The sequence below is a fragment of the Hermetia illucens genome, chromosome 2 (genome assembly GCF_905115235.1).
Source record: "Hermetia illucens chromosome 2, iHerIll2.2.curated.20191125, whole genome shotgun sequence".
NCBI classification, from domain to species: Eukaryota; Metazoa; Arthropoda; class Insecta; order Diptera; family Stratiomyidae; genus Hermetia; species Hermetia illucens.
In genome coordinates, this window is record NC_051850.1 from 107,488,098 (window position 1) to 107,506,857 (window position 18,760).

At 40.0% G+C, this 18,760-nt stretch overlaps 1 protein-coding gene across 5 annotated transcripts in view; it reads right to left on the reverse strand.

Moving 5' to 3' along the window:
• Window positions 1-2,045: 2,045 nt before the first annotated feature.
• The window catches only part of LOC119647505 (spectrin beta chain, non-erythrocytic 1), a 214,872-nt gene continuing 198,157 nt past the window's right edge, over window positions 2,046-18,760 (reverse strand). For 2 of the 5 annotated variants that reach the window (XM_038048462.1, XM_038048460.1), the window contains 6 exons: window positions 12,832-18,685; window positions 12,249-12,479; window positions 11,880-12,030; window positions 11,643-11,780; window positions 3,514-3,807; window positions 2,046-2,907 (listed from right to left, as the gene is read on the reverse strand). In XM_038048462.1, the coding sequence (XP_037904390.1) occupies window positions 2,684-2,907; window positions 3,514-3,807; window positions 11,643-11,780; window positions 11,880-12,030; window positions 12,249-12,479; window positions 12,832-18,685 (6,892 nt within the window). In that variant the 3' untranslated portion in view covers window positions 2,046-2,683. The remainder of the gene's footprint in view (window positions 2,908-3,513; window positions 3,808-11,642; window positions 11,781-11,879; window positions 12,031-12,248; window positions 12,480-12,831; window positions 18,686-18,760) is intronic. The other 3 variants (XM_038048461.1, XM_038048463.1, XM_038048464.1) reach the window with 3 other exon arrangements.

Below are 18,760 nucleotides of genomic sequence, written 5' to 3' on the forward strand. Positions count from 1 at the left end.
TCAATGAAGGCAAGACAAAGTATATGGTGGCAACGTCAGCACCAAAAACCAACCAACCAACAACATCAAATCGCACTGGTCAAACAGGAAGAATAAGGATAGGAGACTACAACTTTGAGACAGTTGATAATTTCTCCTATCTAGGGTCGAAAATCACAACCGATAACAGCTACGATGATGAAATCCGCGCACGGTTGTTGTAAGCCAACAGAGCCTATTTCAGCTTACAAAAATTTTTCCGCTCGAAACGTCTCACCATAGAGTCAAAGCTCTTACTGTACAAGACAATGATCTTGCCAGTCCACATGTATTCTTCGGAGACCTGGTTTTTTAGGAAAAATAATTGCAAAATCTTGGCCACGTTCGAGAGAAGAGTCCTCAGAAGAATTTTTGGCCCCCTACATGAGGATGGACGATTCCGTAGCCTACATAACAACGAAATCTATGAGCGATACCATGACCGTCAGGTTGTGGATAAAATCCGGCTCAATAGGTCACGGTGGGCGGGTCACTTAATCCGTATGGATGCGGATGATCTCACCCGGAAATTCTATAAGGGCAATATCTATGGTAGAAAAAGAAGACGAGGCAGACCCTGCCTAAGATGGAGCGATGGCGTAGGTCAGGACACCAGACAGCTTTTAGGGATATCGAATTGGTGGACCACGTCGCAAAACTGGGATGTCTGGAGTTCCTTATTAAGGCAGGCCTAGACCGGATACCGGTTGTTGCGCCGTTGATAATGATGGAAATCCAACCATTATTAACAAAGTTATAGTAAGTCCAAGTTTAGCATTTCACATAAATTGAATGCAGTTTAAGGCGCGTATGATGTCATGATCATATTAAGTGAACTGATATGAACGGCGGAGTTGAATATATCAGGGAATATTTTGAATTTTTAATTATGTATGAATGGAAAAACGTACGTAGGAAATTGTTCACCCAACATGAACGCTAAAACCTTTATACCTGAAACGTCCAGCTTCCGGTATTCCGAGTCGTTTTTACCTGTTGTAAGTTATCTTATTCACATTTGCTAATAATATTGAAATTCTACTGTTAAGCTACCGTGCTTTCCAGATCAAATCATTTGTATTACTTGGCTTTTTAAAAAGTAGAAAGCAATGGAATTTTTAACTATGCGCACACGGAATTGTCATGCATTCATCATTCATCACATAGGGAAACCGTTTTTATTTAAAGCCTATAACTTCCGGTTTGCCGACTTGTTTAGCCCTAACCAAAAGCTACACAAATAGAGCGCTTGATGTCTTTGTTCCAGGCCTGAATAGGAACCTCTATAAGATGCTAATGATTCAGAAACCTCAAACCTTGCCTGAAGCATACGCCTCATGCCTAGAGTCAAAACTGGAGCTTCACCTCGATCACATAAACAAGTTAGAGTTTTTTTCATTCACTCGTAGCCATCGTTATACTGCTTCTTTCCCATTACAGGTCTAAAATTTAAAGTGAACTGCCTTCCGTATTGCTATCCATTTCTTGGAGAGCCACTTCTCTAGGATCTTTGAAACTCCCAATCTCTGTGACACAAATTTTTAAGAAGAGAGGAATTAACACATCCCCAGCACTTACCTTGCATCTTCCTCCAATATCCCTAAGATATAAAACTATATTTGCCCTCGCCTTTAATCAGCGCATTGTGTCGTCCTTCAATATCTCTGGAGTATCTAAGAAAGTCCCATAGCTTGCATATATGTTAAGAACATGTATGTCTACTGTCGCTTCTATAGAGTTGAACCGCAGTGCAATCTAAGCAGCAACATTCATATTAAAGTAATATTTTTTTAATAACCAGAAATATCGAACAAGTTTGAATGGGTGGGAAGAGATGGGGGAGAAAAGAATGCAGAAAAAAAAGTAAAAAAAGTCGATATTGTAACGCCGATGGGCAAACCGAGAAAATGTGGCAGAATCCGGGTGAACACACATAGAAGAACTGACCAATGCTACTTAGTCGAAAGGATATTGCTATTTGAATAGTAAGGAAAAAATGTAGACATTATTCTGAATAAGACATGATGGGATAGATTTAAGATTTATTTCTGTATAACCGCTCGAAATACAATTGTTATTAAATAATATACACAGAAAACTAATTGAAAAGTGTAGAAATTAAAAAGTACGTCTTTCATATTTCAGTTCTCATCGATGAAGCTTCACGGATGCATTCCGTGCAAAAATAACAATATGAGAAGAGAAAGAACTATTTTTCAATTGACTTTTGTCCTTCAAGATAAGATTATAACAAATCACTTTATTTCATTTGATTTTCATATCATGTGTTATGGAAACTTACCTACAATATAATATTTAAGCAATAAATGTCGAAAGAGAAGTACAAAGAAATTATAATACGAAATAATTATTAAATAAAATAATAAGGGTAAAAATACAATAAAAACAAAGTAAAGTTCACATATAACAAAATAGAAAAAGCTGCTGGCATGACTTCGTATATTATTCATTGGTTTCTAGGCATTCAGGATGTGTTTTTTTATTTTTAAATTATGAAATAAACAAATGCAAGAGTTGTTGACTCTGGTGTTGTCGTTGCTAATTATCAATTTGGAGGGAGGTCGGTGTGATGTTCCGGAAAAGAATGCTGACATGTTCTGGACCACGAAGAATATACTAGTTTCATACCCACGTTACCATCTCACTATTGAGGATGTTGGCCAGACCTCTTTTTCTTTCCAAACAACCGAAACATGCCGCTTCGTCGATCCTTATCCTTACTGGTCGAGCCTTTGACATCCGATATTGACGATATGGATTGTGCCTCACTTTCGCTTGAACTTTCTGCCGACATTCTGCCGACCACAGACGAATCATTGGGGGGCATTGACAACGGTCGGCCGGCTTCGTGACGGGCGATGCCCCAACCTGAGCGTTTCGGAAGAAAAATAACACGTTTTAGAGAATCATTTTTGAAAGTGGCTTATTTCTATAAATAAAAAGCTGGTGACATTTTTTTGTCTGAAGACTGGTTCAGTTTGTTTTTCCTTTTTCAGCCGAAATCGATTTAATTTTTATTAGACAAAAAAATGCCGGATTGCAATACTACTCGTATGTTAGTATACTGAATTGAAAGGTTAGACATTGTAAAAGAATGGTCAGATGTTGGTGCTTGTGCCGGAATGGAACGATATTTCGGGCATGCAAAAACTATCAGTGTCATGCAGTCTATCGATGTTAGATACCAAACTAATATACGTCAGCAAATGCGGTGGGTTAAAACTAGATACAGCGTTGTTCTTGGTAAGATGCATTTTTTGGTCAAAGTAAGAGTTCTGGGAATGCAAAGGAAGCTATAGAATCTAAACGATTTCTTCGGATCACTAATCAGCAATATTCAATGTGCGTGCAATCAAGCTAAAACAATGAAATCTCCTTTTCCCATGCTGAAGCCGATCAACAGCATCGCAATTCTCGTGAATAGAAAATGCACTCTAAACGACATAATTGGTGAATGTGAATGTGCATTCTAACCAGCTGCAGGATCGTTGTTGTTGGTTCCATATCCAGGATTATTAGCGATATTATATTCGGCCGAGTAGTGCTGGTGCCAAATTGTTGTACGATTATTGGGCGAAGCTGGGATTTGCAAGGACTTCCGTACCGCCGGGCCACCTCCTGTAGTGGTGGTGGTCACTTGATAGGTAACTGTACTGTTTCCTTGATAGTCGTTTTGAAGGGCAGCGTTTGGTTGACCGAACGTGTTCATAGTAATTCGCTGTTGATTTCCCATCGGTGGCATTGTTGTTGGCAGAGGTGGTGGATGTTCTATGTTGTTGTACAATATGAATTTTACATTATAGATTAGTCATTCTGATGGTTTTATGGAAAATTAATTGGATCTATGATGTTATGTACAATATTCTGTGAACTAACTGGACATAATCATTTTGTTCTGCGTAATGAAGGGATGAATTTAATTTCTGTAAAATTCCAATGCAACAATTAGGAAAATGCTTACATTTCGATACAATTTTGACAAATTTAACATCCGCTTGCAATTTTCCTTTCTGAATGAAAAACATTTTTAATCCACGGTAACAATAATTAACAACTTTTCTTTCTTTTTCATAAAAATTTCCATGCAATTCATGCGTACAAAAGTGCTATAACTCTGATTAATATGACTTTATACAAAAAAGAAATATGTTTTCATATTCGTAAGCAACCGCCCATTTGATTCAGTAACAAAATATTCTAAATTAGTTTTCAATAATAGAATAGGTACCAACAGGGCCGTAGCGAAGAAATCCAGATTCGAGGGGGAAATTGTGAAACCACTTATATTCCTTTAGATAATTTCGTTGCGCCTCTATTCGGGAGCCACTGAGAATCTTCCCCTTTTCCCGTCCCTCAGCCGTATGCGATTATCTATATATCTTATTTGTTTTTTTTTTGCTGATTTCCAATCAAAAAAGGTCACTCAACATCCATCAAATGAGTCATTACTAAATACGAGACGTGGGTTTATGAGCACGACACGTAATGTAGACATCAGAATAGTGAATGACATGCTACGGAAGAGCCCGTTTTCATTGATTAGAACTGCGTTGTACATTATGAATAAGGTGTATTATGAGATGATTGCCCGAAGTGATTTATAAACAAGTTGGGAAACTGCAAGCTAGACGCTTCAGGTATGAAAGGTTTTGTGTACTCCTTTTATAAAGAGATTTGAGTATGCATGTGTCCCATTAGTATGTAGTACGTAATATATACATATATTATGCGAGAATATCCACTTTCAAGTGATATTGACATTCAAAGTCTTGAATTTGCACAGAAGCGACAGCTTTGACCTAATATAACTTTGGTAATAATAGTGCGATTTTCACCAAATTTGGTAGGATCATGCTCTATGATTTAGCGTACATTGCGCCATTTTGTGATTCTAGGAAGAACTTAAGGGGGGTTTTACTGCCAATTACTAAAAATTATAGTAATGTACTATTATTAATTTTATTTGAACAGGTGTCGGTATGGAGGGTATTTCGGAGCCTAGGCACCATACAGTGGCAGCCTCTTGACTTTTTTCAGATTTTTCGGTTAAGTAGGTTCTGAGATTGGGTCTGTTAAAGAAATGATCACTTTCGACCCCCCGCACTCCTCACCTTGCGTTTAAACAAAACCTTAAGAACGAAAGGGTTTATGGGCATGTGGAATTTAGACCACGGTGATGAACGCATCATGATTATCTGTCTAATAATGGGAAAATCAAGATAGCTCTAATGGACATAACAACCATTCTCTAGGAGTACCTTTAAATCGCCAACCGACGAAACAATGACATTGATTATCGCCATCCGATTTTGTAGATTTCGCATCTGCAATTGACCGGGAGATGCGTGTTATCGGACAATTATGAACGAATTGACCCCTTTGGACATATTTAAACGGATGAGCATTTATTAGCCAATATAGACTGTGACCATACCTAACTAAGGAGATTTAAAGGTTGAAAGATACCCGCCGAGCTGTCGAGAGCGAAAAAATTATTAGGCGATAATGGAATCTGTGGTGATTTTCCCATAGCCAATGAGGGTATACTGACAGCGAGATATTCTGCTCCATTCACGTAGTCGAATCACTATTTTTCCTCTTTTATTTTTACCGCTTGACATCATATTGTTTCGTAACATTGATTAGTAGTTAGATTCTAGAATCTGTTCTGGTAAAAACAACATGCATACATGATTTTTTCCAATTCCCTTGTATGCCTCCCGTTCACTCCCTTGTGAAGTATAGGACATCCCTACGTTTTTCGTATTGCAATTTTTCTCCTAAATGATTTTCAAAGAGGCTCTACTTCAGCACACAGATGAACACAAACATTCATGACCAAGCGGAATTCGAACCTGGGCAGATCAACAAGGGGACGGAAAAAACCAATGTCTCGACCGTCCTTCCCGAACTGGATAGAAAAGGGGCGACCGCGAGTGCAAAATATATATAAAGTAAATCCGCCATACTTCAGTACATATTTGCTAGGGCGCTGAAAGTCTCTTCCCAGAAGCTAGCGCTGAATATGCTACGGTGAATTCCTACGAACTTTTTTCTTGTGGATAAAGAAAGCATACTACACAATGGGCATTTCTGTTTTTGCCATTAGGTGGACTTGCAAAATTACAAACCAGCTATGCGTGAGTTTTTTCATTGGAAGAAATGTATTAAGGTAATAAATATTTTATAATACATTCATACCAACTTAAAGGAAACTAACCAATAATAAAAAAAAATGACGCCACAGAGAAAGGTTACGCTTATTCCCGAGCTAGAATTTTTGTCTAAGGATTGAGGGATCCTACTTCTACATCCAATGGACCAAATGGAGAGCAGGTTGCGCTCACCTTCATGGTTACACTCACATTGTGTTTGTTTTTTCGAATTATAAAAAGGAGCGTTTAACTCCTGCGAACCGCTTCGGCCACGCTGCTCCCAGGGCAGAGGTGCGCCAGTGTGTGATGAGTTGCCTCTGCTCTCGATGAAACCGTCCTCGTCTTTTACTATTTTCATTATTTGGGTGCAAAGCCCAAAATGGAAGGTCTATGGTTCGACCCGATATGACTCGAATTTCTCAATCCTTAGACAAATATTACTAGTCAATTCAAATGCTTTTAGTTTAGTTTAGTTACTTCTAAGCCAATATTTAGTTGATATGATGATGGAATCAAATCTGAAGACAAAAAAGGTGATCAGGCGAAAAAAACTACAATGGTAGAAGATGACATCAAAGCTCAAAGATAATGCGATCACCAGTGGTATATGGTGTATATTACCAAGAACAGTGTGGCAGATGACGCGAACAGTGGCGACCAATGATACAGTGGGGCCTAACAGCCCACATCAAATGCAAGAAGTAAGACATTATCCAAGGCACAAACAGTGTAGATGATGAGATTGTGGGTTGAAGAAGATGAGCTCGATAAATACGAGTCCCTTGTAAAATGAAGACTGCAACAATGAAGCAAAGGAACACCAGCCTCTAGTTCATTGGAATCGGCATTAGCCAGAAGGCGAGGAACAAAGAACACGAAAATGCATGTCTCTTAGAAAGAGGAATCGTTAGGAAACATCCTCCTAAAAAGAAGAAATAGAAAGCGGTGTAGAAGAGCGAATACAGTGTTTGTTCAACCAACTGAAAAATCGTAAGAGTAAAATTCAGCTAGGCGAGACTGTAAGAGCAAACAGTATGAGGAAAACAAAGAATGCAGCATAACTTCCAGATTTTGGGCTATACGAAAATACGGAACGAGCGAAAATGGCAAATACTACAAAGGTAGCCCTAAACTATCACCTAAGTGAAATCAGCACTGAAATTGCAGCTCTAAATGGTAGAGAACAGATGTAAGCGGTGGCGACACTTGTTAGTGACGGAACTAAAGTGCTTCTCAAGCAAAAAGCATAAAAGTCCTAGCTCACTATGACAGAGTTACAATGCGTTTCTGTCCGAAATGAAGAAATGCTATCAATGTCTTAATCTAGCTGATCTTGTAGTGGATTGCAAAGTACCAGATAGCTACCACTGCGACGAAGAAGAACCCAAGAATAATTAGTGTAGCAAAATACCAAAATGCTACTTATCTGAGGATGCTGGATGCAAGCCGGCTGACTGGAGTCTTATAAGGGCCTTGCTTATGATCGTGAACGTAATTAAGATTGCTGTCAAAAAGAAATAAATTTCGTAACAGTCAGCGAATAATAGGGCACCAAGGATAACGAAACTATCCCGGATATCATACTAGCGTCCAAATAGTTATATAGATTGCCCAACATTTGAAAAGTTTTATTAGGCTTTATCGACAATAATCACAAGTGCATCACTTACGCTATTGACTCAAAGAATCGAGGTACAAGAAAATGAAATGCTTCAAAGCTGGAATGCGAACCTTTACTAATGAAAATAGAGAGTTCGTTGCAAATAAATATCAACGCCATGACGCTTCATAGAGCAATCATACAACGAATCATCCATGTGCATAGACCTATCGCAGGGTCTATGCACATGGTTGAAACAAGGCGTAGAAAACCAGCTATTTATTGATGGACATCATCAATCAATCAACTAAAGAAAAGTTGCCTACAATCAAGAAGAAGACCAATCACGCTAGAAGGCTTAGCACGATGATTATAGGAGCAAAAACAGTAACCCAAGGAGAACTAGAAATTCACAATATTGAAAAAAGATGGGTAATTTGGAAAACTCCGCAACAATCTAAACAGAAATTATAACATATAATATATATATAAAAATAGAGAGGTGGTCGTAATGCAGAAGTTAAAAAGACAATCTGCCGACGCGCTGACGAAACTGCGACATACATAGTAAGCTCTGTTTCCTACGCATGAATCTAAAGAAAGAGAACGGCATCTCCCTCTGTTTGCAGTACATATAGAAGCCAAATGTTCACGAATGCTGCTAAAGATGTATAACAGTTGCTTATTTAAAGGACTTTTTTCCAGAGAAATGAAAAACAACAACTCTTCCTGTTCAATAAAGCTATCGATAGTTATTTCCATACGGACCCCTCTGTATTCTGGATATAGCTGGCAAGCGGTTTGGATAAAACTGACATCTGCAACATATTCGATAGGGTCAAGTAGGCTGATATCATAGAGGTGGCAAAGCACATTTTTGAAGCCCGATCCTATCCTAAACTTCTGAATTGAAGTGAAATATGCAGCAACTAATGTTCGGAAAAGTGCTAATGCTAAGCAAGTTGATGGCAAATATCAGAAATCCTGTGCACTACACGCGTAAATTTCTAAAAGCAAATACGAATTTGTTATTTCTCTACGGCAGCGAGGGAGGGAACATTCAACAACGGGAGAGGGACCATTCAACAATGTTAGTACGAAGCTTTAACCAGTATATAATTGGAGAGGTATCGTTGGCATTGGATAATATCCATGCTAAGAATTAGGATAAGGTGATGGACGAATTAGGAAGATGTGATAATAAGGTGATGGACGAATTAGGAAGATGTGATAATAAGGTGATGGACGAAATTATAGGCATATTGGACAGTAGCGGGGTAAACGTGGTGACATATACCGACGATTTGGTGATATTAGTGTCAGGGATGTTTCTTTCCGTTATGAGTGAATGGAGGGAGCGTTGGGAAAGGTGTGCCTGTCGGCTCCATAAATCCAACCAAAAGTATGTGATCCTATTTACCCCCAAAACAATTACAAGTACCCGAATTTCACCTCCCGCGGCTAAATGAACAAAGATTAGTTTTCTTCTCTAATACAAAGTGTCTGGATGTGATCCTGAACTTTAAGTTAAATTGGAGACTGAACAGAGAACTGGGGGTTATAAGAAGATCTGTGTAGGCTTCTACGCCAAGAAGACCGTTGTATACGAATGAAGTCTTCGGTCGAGAATGGTTCTCTGGATACACACAGCTGCTGAAACGAAGACCTACAGCCGTAGAACATCCTAGACGAAGTACCCGTGAACTCTGGGCGTTCTCAAATGGACTACATCGCACAGAATCCGGGTCTCGTAACTGTGTGGACTTTTCAACAAGGACAGATTGAAGGACCAGCGACGTGCTACAAGGTTATGACACAGTATTTTTCAACGACGAAACAAAGATGATCTGTGGAGTCGGTGCTGGAATTTTTTTATATATGCACAGGGTAGCGGAGTCACGTTCTTCCAGGATACGCCAGTGTATTCCAAGCGGAAGTAATAGCGATAATGGAAGCTTGTCAATGGCTGAGGTATCATCTAAGCTGCAATAGTGACATAACCATTCTGACTGACACTCAAACCGCCACTAAGGCTTTGCATTGAGTGGAAACATCCTCTAGGCGGATAGGGCAGTGCAGGATCGCTCTGAAAAGTCGGGGCGGTACGCTCAAAGTCGCTCTTCCCTGGGTGTCCGGTCATAGGAACATAGAGGGGAATGAGCAAGTTGTCGGATTGACCGGGCGGGATACGGTTCTTGGCAGTCCCTTAGTGAGCACAGTCTGTGTCCCGCTGCAACTGTTAAGCATGGAATCTATTCGCGCTTCTAGTACACTACTTTCTATATTGAAACGATCGTGCTTTCTTGCCAGTCAGATAATACTCTACCTACTTCTACCTCAATCATCCGATTGAAGAACTCATTCAAGCGCCAGAGTGTTGGGTCTCAGTTGTGGCTCCTTCCAGAGTATAAATGCGATATCGTGAGGCCCCATTCGTTTGAATACTGCCTTAAGCTTCAGTGGGGCTGAAAGGTGGAATTATTCCAAATGTCGCTTGTGGGAGCGGAAGATGAACAAATTCTTTAGTTGAAATCTGCTTCTCGCCATCTATCTGTCGCAACTCGTCGATCGGTAAGCAGAGTACCGTTCTTGTCATTAATGCAACATAAGTGTTCAATATCTTATGTGCATTGGTGCCGATTTTTGACAAGCTCTAACGCAGACTTCTCCTGCATAAGCGGAATCATTTCTTTACTTTTCGCAAGAAATCATCACTAGTTTATGCGCGGCGATGACTTTCAAGCTGTTTTATGTTAAATACATTTAACTTTTTAAAATCCTCTACTATTAATAGCTGAGGGTATATGTAATGCGACCAACAAAATGCATAGAATGGAAATGGAAATAATAAAAGAGATCAGTGATTCTGATGACAATCATTCCCTAACAGTAGACAACACATTTAAAGCAACTTCAACTTTGACTACAAATGGGATTCGGTCAATGCTAATTTGATTGTAGCTAGCTGAGAGGTAAGCATCGGGCATTTAGTTATCTCATATTGCAGTATTCAAACGCAACAAAATTCACTTAAAAAAGATATTCGGAAATTGAACATCGACACAAAAAAAAATTCAAAGCTGAAACTCTGCATGGATGCTTATTTCATCCTTTTTTGGGAAACACAGGGAATCATCAATTATGTATACTATGCACAACAAATCAGAAGATTTTGGGAAGCCATTAAGTGGAAAAGGCGACACAAAACGTGAGCTCGTCTCTCACCAAGGTAATATACTTTTTCTGAGAGCCAAAATTGCGGTCACTGTCGTTCACGAACAGCTTTCAACTGCTTCCTGCGACGTTTGCATGTTTTTTTCATGTCGAGAACAGAAATTTGGTGACAATGGTGTAACGTTTTTAGATATAGATATTTCGTTTTTGGTCGTCCAGGATTGATCTACAATCGCCCATGCTTTCTTTCATAATAATAATGTTCAAAATCATTAACCACTATATTGGTGTGGGATTCTCTGGTGGAATCTGATGAGCAAATTATTATGTCAAAAAATATAATCCGAAGTTAGTGCTGGAACAAAAGTATTCAGATGACGACGAGTTCGTCGGACACAGGTAATATAATATTACTATCCCAACAATCGATCATTATTTATGAGCCTTCTCTAACTTCCGCTGTTTTGTATTTCGTATTTTTAACAGTAAATTATGAAATGATCGTGTGCTCGGGTGCAAAAAGTTCTGAGAATAATGAGGTAAATATATCAAGGGCAGTCGAAAACTTCATTAAAGCACTGTTCAGTTTTCGGCTACCCAGTATTATTGCTTTCCATACTTTTAAAACTCAACTCCTTCCTCGATAATTCATTTCAATACTCAATTTCTCTTACCTGAAGTACGAACTTCGCTATGTCGTTTCCAATGGTCTTCACTGGATCCGTTTTGTACACCGGCAGGTAAAGTATTTGCGTGTAGCGAATAGGGCCTAGTTTGAACATTACTGTAGTTGCTATTTGCATCGGGGGAATCTGAAAGAAAAAAAAATTGAGTGAATATTAATTTTCTATAAAAAATGGCCAAACCAGAAATTATCGTTATATTTTCAGGAAAATAGTGAGGTTTCTTACCATCTCCACTATGTCTTCGACTGCGTAACACTACAGTAGATTCAACGGTCTGCCTTTGTGGTACTGGTGGTGGCATTCCTCGCGGGGGTATTGGAGGTTTCTCCGCGAAGCCATAATTACTATTTGGGGAGGAGGGTTGCTGTTGACTCTGCTGTAAGAGTGAAATGTTCCAATAATTTCAAGTGAAAAAAATTAGAGCACTAATTTTCGACTGTCGCGCATCTGCCTTTTATCAGTTAAACCAAGAACACAATTCTTTGAAAACGCAATCACTCATTAGTGGTCATGAAATACTAACTATTCATGTCTAAATGATACTATTCAACTGTTAAAAGGCGCAAATGGTTTGAAAAGTATTCAGTCTCATACATTTGACTGTTGATACTGTTGCTGATGTTGCTGTTCAGTCAATTCTCTTCGTCTCTGCAAGAAATTCATTTGTGGTGTATTCGAGCTTCCGCCTGACATGCTACTGCCAACGGAATCATGACGGGAACTACGTCTCTGTGAATCTGGCGACGATGTGCGTGAACTAACTGGTGAAGTCTCAACTTGATCGAGGCTAGCTTGGCTTTTTACTTCAGGAGAACTATTGGATTGCTACATGATGAAAATGGAGAATTCAAATGAGAAAAATGTTGAAATGACACGTAAATTACTTTTAGTGGAGATATCAAGCAAATGTGTAGATGATTTTGCAAATTGTTACAAAAGTGCTTAAACCGTCGAATTTTCGCCCAAAAATAAAGTTTAAAAGTTTATAGTTCAAGAACCGGCGAGAACTGTAAACTTTCTACTGTGCCAACTAAAGTGTGAATGTTCAATGAATAATTCTATTTTAACTTTCCATATTTTGTGACAGATCCTAGTAATTTCATAAACTAAACACGTGACCAATTTACTGCATGATATGGTCACTAAATTGATTCTTTTTCGATAAACGCAATCTTACCTTCACTGATTCGTCGTAACTTAGCAATTGTAGATTTGGTGGCAGGCCTGCATGGAATGAAATTTTGTTTATCCAATCATTCATTTTTTCCCACGAGGGCGCCTCGAACAGGTACATCGACGAATCGGGTAACGTAAGCCTGAAGACGTGTTTCTTTTTTGTGTAATCTTCAGCTCTCTCACACTTCGCATCCAAAATATTTACCGGTGGATTTTGGGTGCGCTGATTTACAAAATCATGTTCATCCTTGAAGAAACACAACAACTGCCCGCAAAGCACGGTGTGGAAAGTTTTCCAAGATCGCATCGGTGCTTTTTTGCCACCAGATTGCAACTCATGCTTCCTTTCTAGTATGCCTTGGATTTCCACAACAGGCAAGGTGTTTTCTTGATTTTTGCGGAAACTCTGAGCTCGCCGGCGAGTTGTGAAAGATGGCGTTCGTTTCGGTTGCTTTGGAGTGATCTTCATACTCTCCGCTCGTTTAACTGTATTATCAGATCCACGTCGAAGACGATCGCCGAATATCGGTCCCGAAGGCGATTTTTGTAGAAGAAGATTGTCATCGAATGGTGTGTATATGGGTGTAGCGGGTTGAGACAAGATTTGGGGCTGCACCATAGGCGAGGAATAGATTGGTGTCTTCTCTGGGGTATTTTCTGCCGCCTTTTCGGATTGCTTGAAGACATTCTCAGCACGTCGTCTTTCTTCCGTCAATCGTTGCATCTCCTTTTGCTTGATTGCCTCCACACGTTCTTTCTCCAACCGCTCTTTTTCCAGTTTCTTAGCAAGTTTTTCTTCTTCTAGTTGCTTCCTGAACATTTGTTCCAGAAGTGTGATTCGTTTGATCGCCTGGAATTTATCGTCTTGCGCAGCTACCGTCTTTTCGAAATCTTGATGGCGACGGATAAGATCCTCCACTTGAGCTATGGAGTCTCCCAGTTTGGGATCTTTAAGTTGAGGCTCTCGACTAGTAATCCAATTATCTAGAATTTCAGCGTCCTTGAGGAACAATCTGGTATCTAAATTCAATTCGTAGATTTCTTTGCGTTTCTCCAGTGTCTTTGATAGCAGTTCTCGCCTCTGGTTGAGGATTTGAATTTTATCTTCAATCTCATGCGCCATGAAGTGTTTCTCTCGTATCATTTTCTGACCATTCGCAGTGAACCTATCAAAGGCTTCATCCCGAGAACTGATTTCGGCTTTATGTTCTTTGACGCTGGCAAGCAAAGCTTCGGCTCCGGCAACAGTCGTTGCAAGATCTGGGGCTGTAATCTTGGCAAGCATTTCGTTGATCCAGGCGATAAGATCCCGATATTCATCAAAGTAAGATTGAAGCTGTTCAGCTTGTTGAAGTTTTTCTTTCCTCGTAGCTGCCTTATCATTCAAGTCCGACCAGGCGTCAATGGTTTCATCGCGTTTCACTTCGATATGTTCCTTAGCGTCAGGATATATGTCAGACAGCTTGCCGGCTTCTTCTAACACAGATTCAACTTGATGTTTCACAGCAGCCAATTCAGCGTCAAAGACTTCATGTTTCCTAATCAATGACTGTATGGTTTCGAGATCCTGTCCATAATCTTCAGACATAAGTAACGCCTCTTTCTCGTTAATCAGGGATATAGTTTCATCAGCAGTTCTGTCATACACATGAACTTGTTTCGCACCAATAAGGGCTTCCTGTCTTGCATTCACAAGCTCTTTCAGTTCAATCCAGTTGCGAGTAGTCTCATCACGTTTAGCTTTGATAGTCGATCTGTACGGGTTGTTTTCACTGATGAGTTTCTCACCTTTGGCCAAACAAGCTTGAACTCGCTTTTCATTTGCTGCCAAATTCGAAACAAATGAATCAAAAGCGAGAATTAGCTGCTCAACGTGCTCAACGTCTTCTCCATAATCTTCAGATGCAGTAACGGCAATCTGTTCTCCAATCCATTCATGGAGTTCCTCGGTTTCGCGGAGATAGTCGAATAGTTTTCGGCTTTCAGCTAACCGAGCTTCTCGCTCTTTACACAACTTCTGCAACTCCTCGTATTTTTGAGCAACAAGTTTATTTTTTTCGCTTATGTTTGCACTATCAAAGTGATTTCTATCGATCAAACCTTTTGCCAATTTATCAACTTTCTCAACAGACGCCCTGAACGAAACCAGCTCCCGGAACAACACCTCCAACTTCCTCTGCAAAGATTGTACAGAAGCTTCATCTTTTCCAAAATCTTGAGACGCTAAGAACGGCCTCTTCTCTGTCATCCAACTTTCCGCCTCATTGGCTTCTGCATAGAACATCTGACTTTCAACTGCATCTAAAAGACGTAGTCTTCGAATACTAGCCAAATCCCTAAGGGCGACAAGCTTGCTTTGCATCGTATCACAGTAAGTTTTCACTTGTTCTGTGGCAAAGTGTTGTTCCTGAATCATATGCTGACCGCGTTGGAGCAGTGCTAAAATCAACGGCTCCTGAGATAGAATCTCAGCCTCGAGAGCTTGATGTTTCTTCTGTAATGACTGAACTGCTATGAGACTAGATCCCAGGTCTTTTGAACGTGCTATCATCTCCTTTTCGGAGAGCCACTGAAGCTCATCCTCTGCATCACGAAGGAATTGTTGAAGTAGTAAAGAGTCTTCAAGATTCTCCCGGCGAATAGTCAGCGGTTCATGGAGAGAATGGTATCGTTTCACAGAGTTCATTGCTCGTTCATGAATTTCATCCTTGAGGAAGTGATCAGCCTGGAAAAATTCTTCATCTTTCTGCTTGATTTGATCGCAAACATCGCTGTGATTAGTAACGTCGATTTCAAGTCGTTCATGTTTCTTCACCAAATTGTTAACAGCGGTTAAGTCCTTGCCATAGTCTTCGGTTGAAAGATGGCCTTCCACTTCATCCATCCAGTGATTGAATTCGTCAATCATTCTGTTAAACACCAAAGCTTCATGGGCTTGCTCCAACTTTTCTTTCTTCTCCTTCGACGCTTCTTGAAGTTTTGCCCAGCTGTTTTCAAGTAACTCTATATTTTGCAGGATTTCTTCCTTTGCAAAATGACCTTCTTTTATAAGATTGTCTCCTTCTAAAATAACACTGTTAACACGTTCTGCGTTCCCTATCAATTCAGTATCAAAGGCCTTATGCTTTTGGATTTTATTTTGAAGATTGCTTGGCTCACGATAGTTTTCATCCAGAGCAATTTGTATTTTCTGATGGATCCACCTTTCAATTTCGTAAAGATTGCGGAGGAACTCCTGTAGTTGTCGAGACTGAAGTAATGTTTGCTTGCGGTCATTGGAAGTTTCAATTAGTTTTGCTTTTCTCCTGAGCACGTACTGGAGTTTTGCACGAATCGAATCTGCTTCTTGGGGATCACTTTCTAAAATCGAACTGGCGAATTTCTCTAGTTGTTCAACGTTGTCGGAATCAAGCAGTTTTTCGAAGGCTTCGTGCTTTTTAATCAGCCTTTCGACGGCGTTATAGGAGTCACCGACATCGTCATTATTAAGGAATGCTTCTTTGTTGGCAAGCCAAGTTTCTACTTGCTCAACTTGTGTCTTGAATAATTGTAGTTGATGAGCCTCCCGCAGATGGCGGGCTCTATCATTCCATGCTTCATGTAGAATGCGATGAAGATCTGTTAGCAGAGTTAAAGACTTGATGACTTCTTCAGATTGGTTTTCTGCTACTAAATTCTCTCCATGAGCCTTCAAATGATTGAATGCTTTGTCTCTGCCATCAATTTCTGCTTTGCGTTCTTGATGAAGTTCGAGTTGGGATTCACATTCTGAAGTGGTATTTGGAGTTGGTGACGACTTCATTTTCTTTAAAATGTCGTTAACCCACAGTTCAAGCTCCTTAACATCGGCCGCAAATTTGTGAATTTTATAAGCATTATCGAGGACATCACGACGTTTCACACTAAGGTCTTGCAGATTGTTCCAGCTCTTCTTCAGCTCATCCATCTTTTTGTCAATATCTTGCAAGCGGTCGGGATATTTCTTCTTCAATTGCATTGCGTGCTGCTCATGTTCTCCTATCTTCTGCTTCACAGCAATCATATCACGCTCCAAAGTGTCTTCTTTTCTGATAAGAGCTTCAACTGCAGTCAAGTCGCGACCTGTGTCGTCTGAGCTCATAGCCAAGGCTTTTTCAGCAATACGATCAGATGTGTCATCAACATCACGGTTGAACACGTGTATCTCGTAGGCACCACTCAAAAGTGCCCTGTAAGCATTCAATGCACCTTGCAAATTCTTCCACTTATTACTGAATACTTTTCTTCTTTCATCAACCCCCTTCATTTCAGCGGTAGCCTGGCGTTGATGGATCAGTTTATCTGCTAAATTGTTAATGTTTTTGATACGTTGGTCATCGACACGCATGTCAGAATCTACATCGTCTAATTTACGCATCAGAGCATTACAATGTTCTAAATCTCGGCCGGTATCACTAGCTTGAATCATCATTTCTTTGTCTCGAATCCAAGCTTCAATCTTGTCTAATTGATTATTGAACTCAAGAATATCTTGCGCTTCTTCTAGTCCTCGACCACGTTGATTGAGTTCATGTTCAAGTAGGTTCCAAGCGTTTACTACTTTCTCCATATTCTCCTTGATTTCAGGGGAAGATTCATGTTTCTTCGCGATAAGGACATAACCGAGGTCTTGAATTTCCTTGATCCTTCCACGATTAGCCGCAACTTCAGCTTGGAATGCTTGGTGTTTCTGGAGTTTCTTTATCTTTTCATCCAAATTGGATACTTCTGAATAGTTGGCAGCGTCTGCTTCCAATTTCTTCTGTTTTTCCACGATCCACAGTTGCGCCTCAGCACAATCTCTGGCGAATTGGGCATACAAAAGTGCATCTTCTAATTTGCGTCTTCGGATTGCACACATATCTTTAACTTTCTGCCGTTTAGCTAAAACTTCATGGAGACGACGTTGAATGTTTGGACTGTCATAATGATGTTGCTCTATCAGCTTTCTTGCGTGGTCCTGAAGAAGAGCAACTTTGTCTTCTTGTGTCTGTACCAATCGTTCAAATTCATCGTGTTTTTTTATGTAGTTCTGCACGTCTTCCACAGTTTGGCCGAAATCAGAATTAGCCAGCGTCGCTTGTTGAGAACTGGACAGAGTATCGATTTGTTTGGCATCTCGAAGGAAACAGAACAAATCGATTTTCTGCTCCAGCATTATCTTCTTTTTATTCCAGGCCATGTGCAGTTTTTGTCGTTCGTCCAACATGGCAGAGCACTTTTCCTCCACTTCGGCAGCTGCATAATGTCCAGTCTGCACCATTGAATCACTCAGTTCGTTCAATTCTCTGAATTTTTCATCCCTAGCTTCTATTTCTCCATAAAGCGCATCATGTAGAATTTTCAGAGCCGTTGCACCAGCTGCATCGCTAACGTGCTCTTCTGCTTGCAGTGTAGCTCTAACTCCTTGCGACCATGACATGATATCTCTCACTTCTGTGAGGAATGATTGCAAATCAATACTGGCTGTTAGTTGATCGCTTCGGAGTGTCGATCGTTCTTTAAGGTCGTTCCAAGCTGTGACAACTATCTCTTGTTGACTTGCTATGGCACTGGCATTGGTTGGGTATTTGGCCTGTAGGCGAACGGAATCATCGACTAGGACTTGGAGTTGTACTTCTAATGCCACAAGGTCGTTTTCGAAGCCCTCATGTTTCCGATATAACGCAAGGGCGGAGTTCAGATCCTTTCCTAATTCGGATGAAAGTTGGGCATTCTTATCTTGAATTCGGAACAATGCTTCAGCCGCATCGCGGTGGAATCGGAGGATTTCGCCGGCCGCGTGAAGTTTCTGTTCACGTTGATTTAGTAAAGTTATTAGATTTTCCCAAGAATCTCTGAAATTAAAGAATGGAAATGAACAGAAATTACAATTATTGGACTTCCTTATTTCTTATTATTTTTTATTAAAA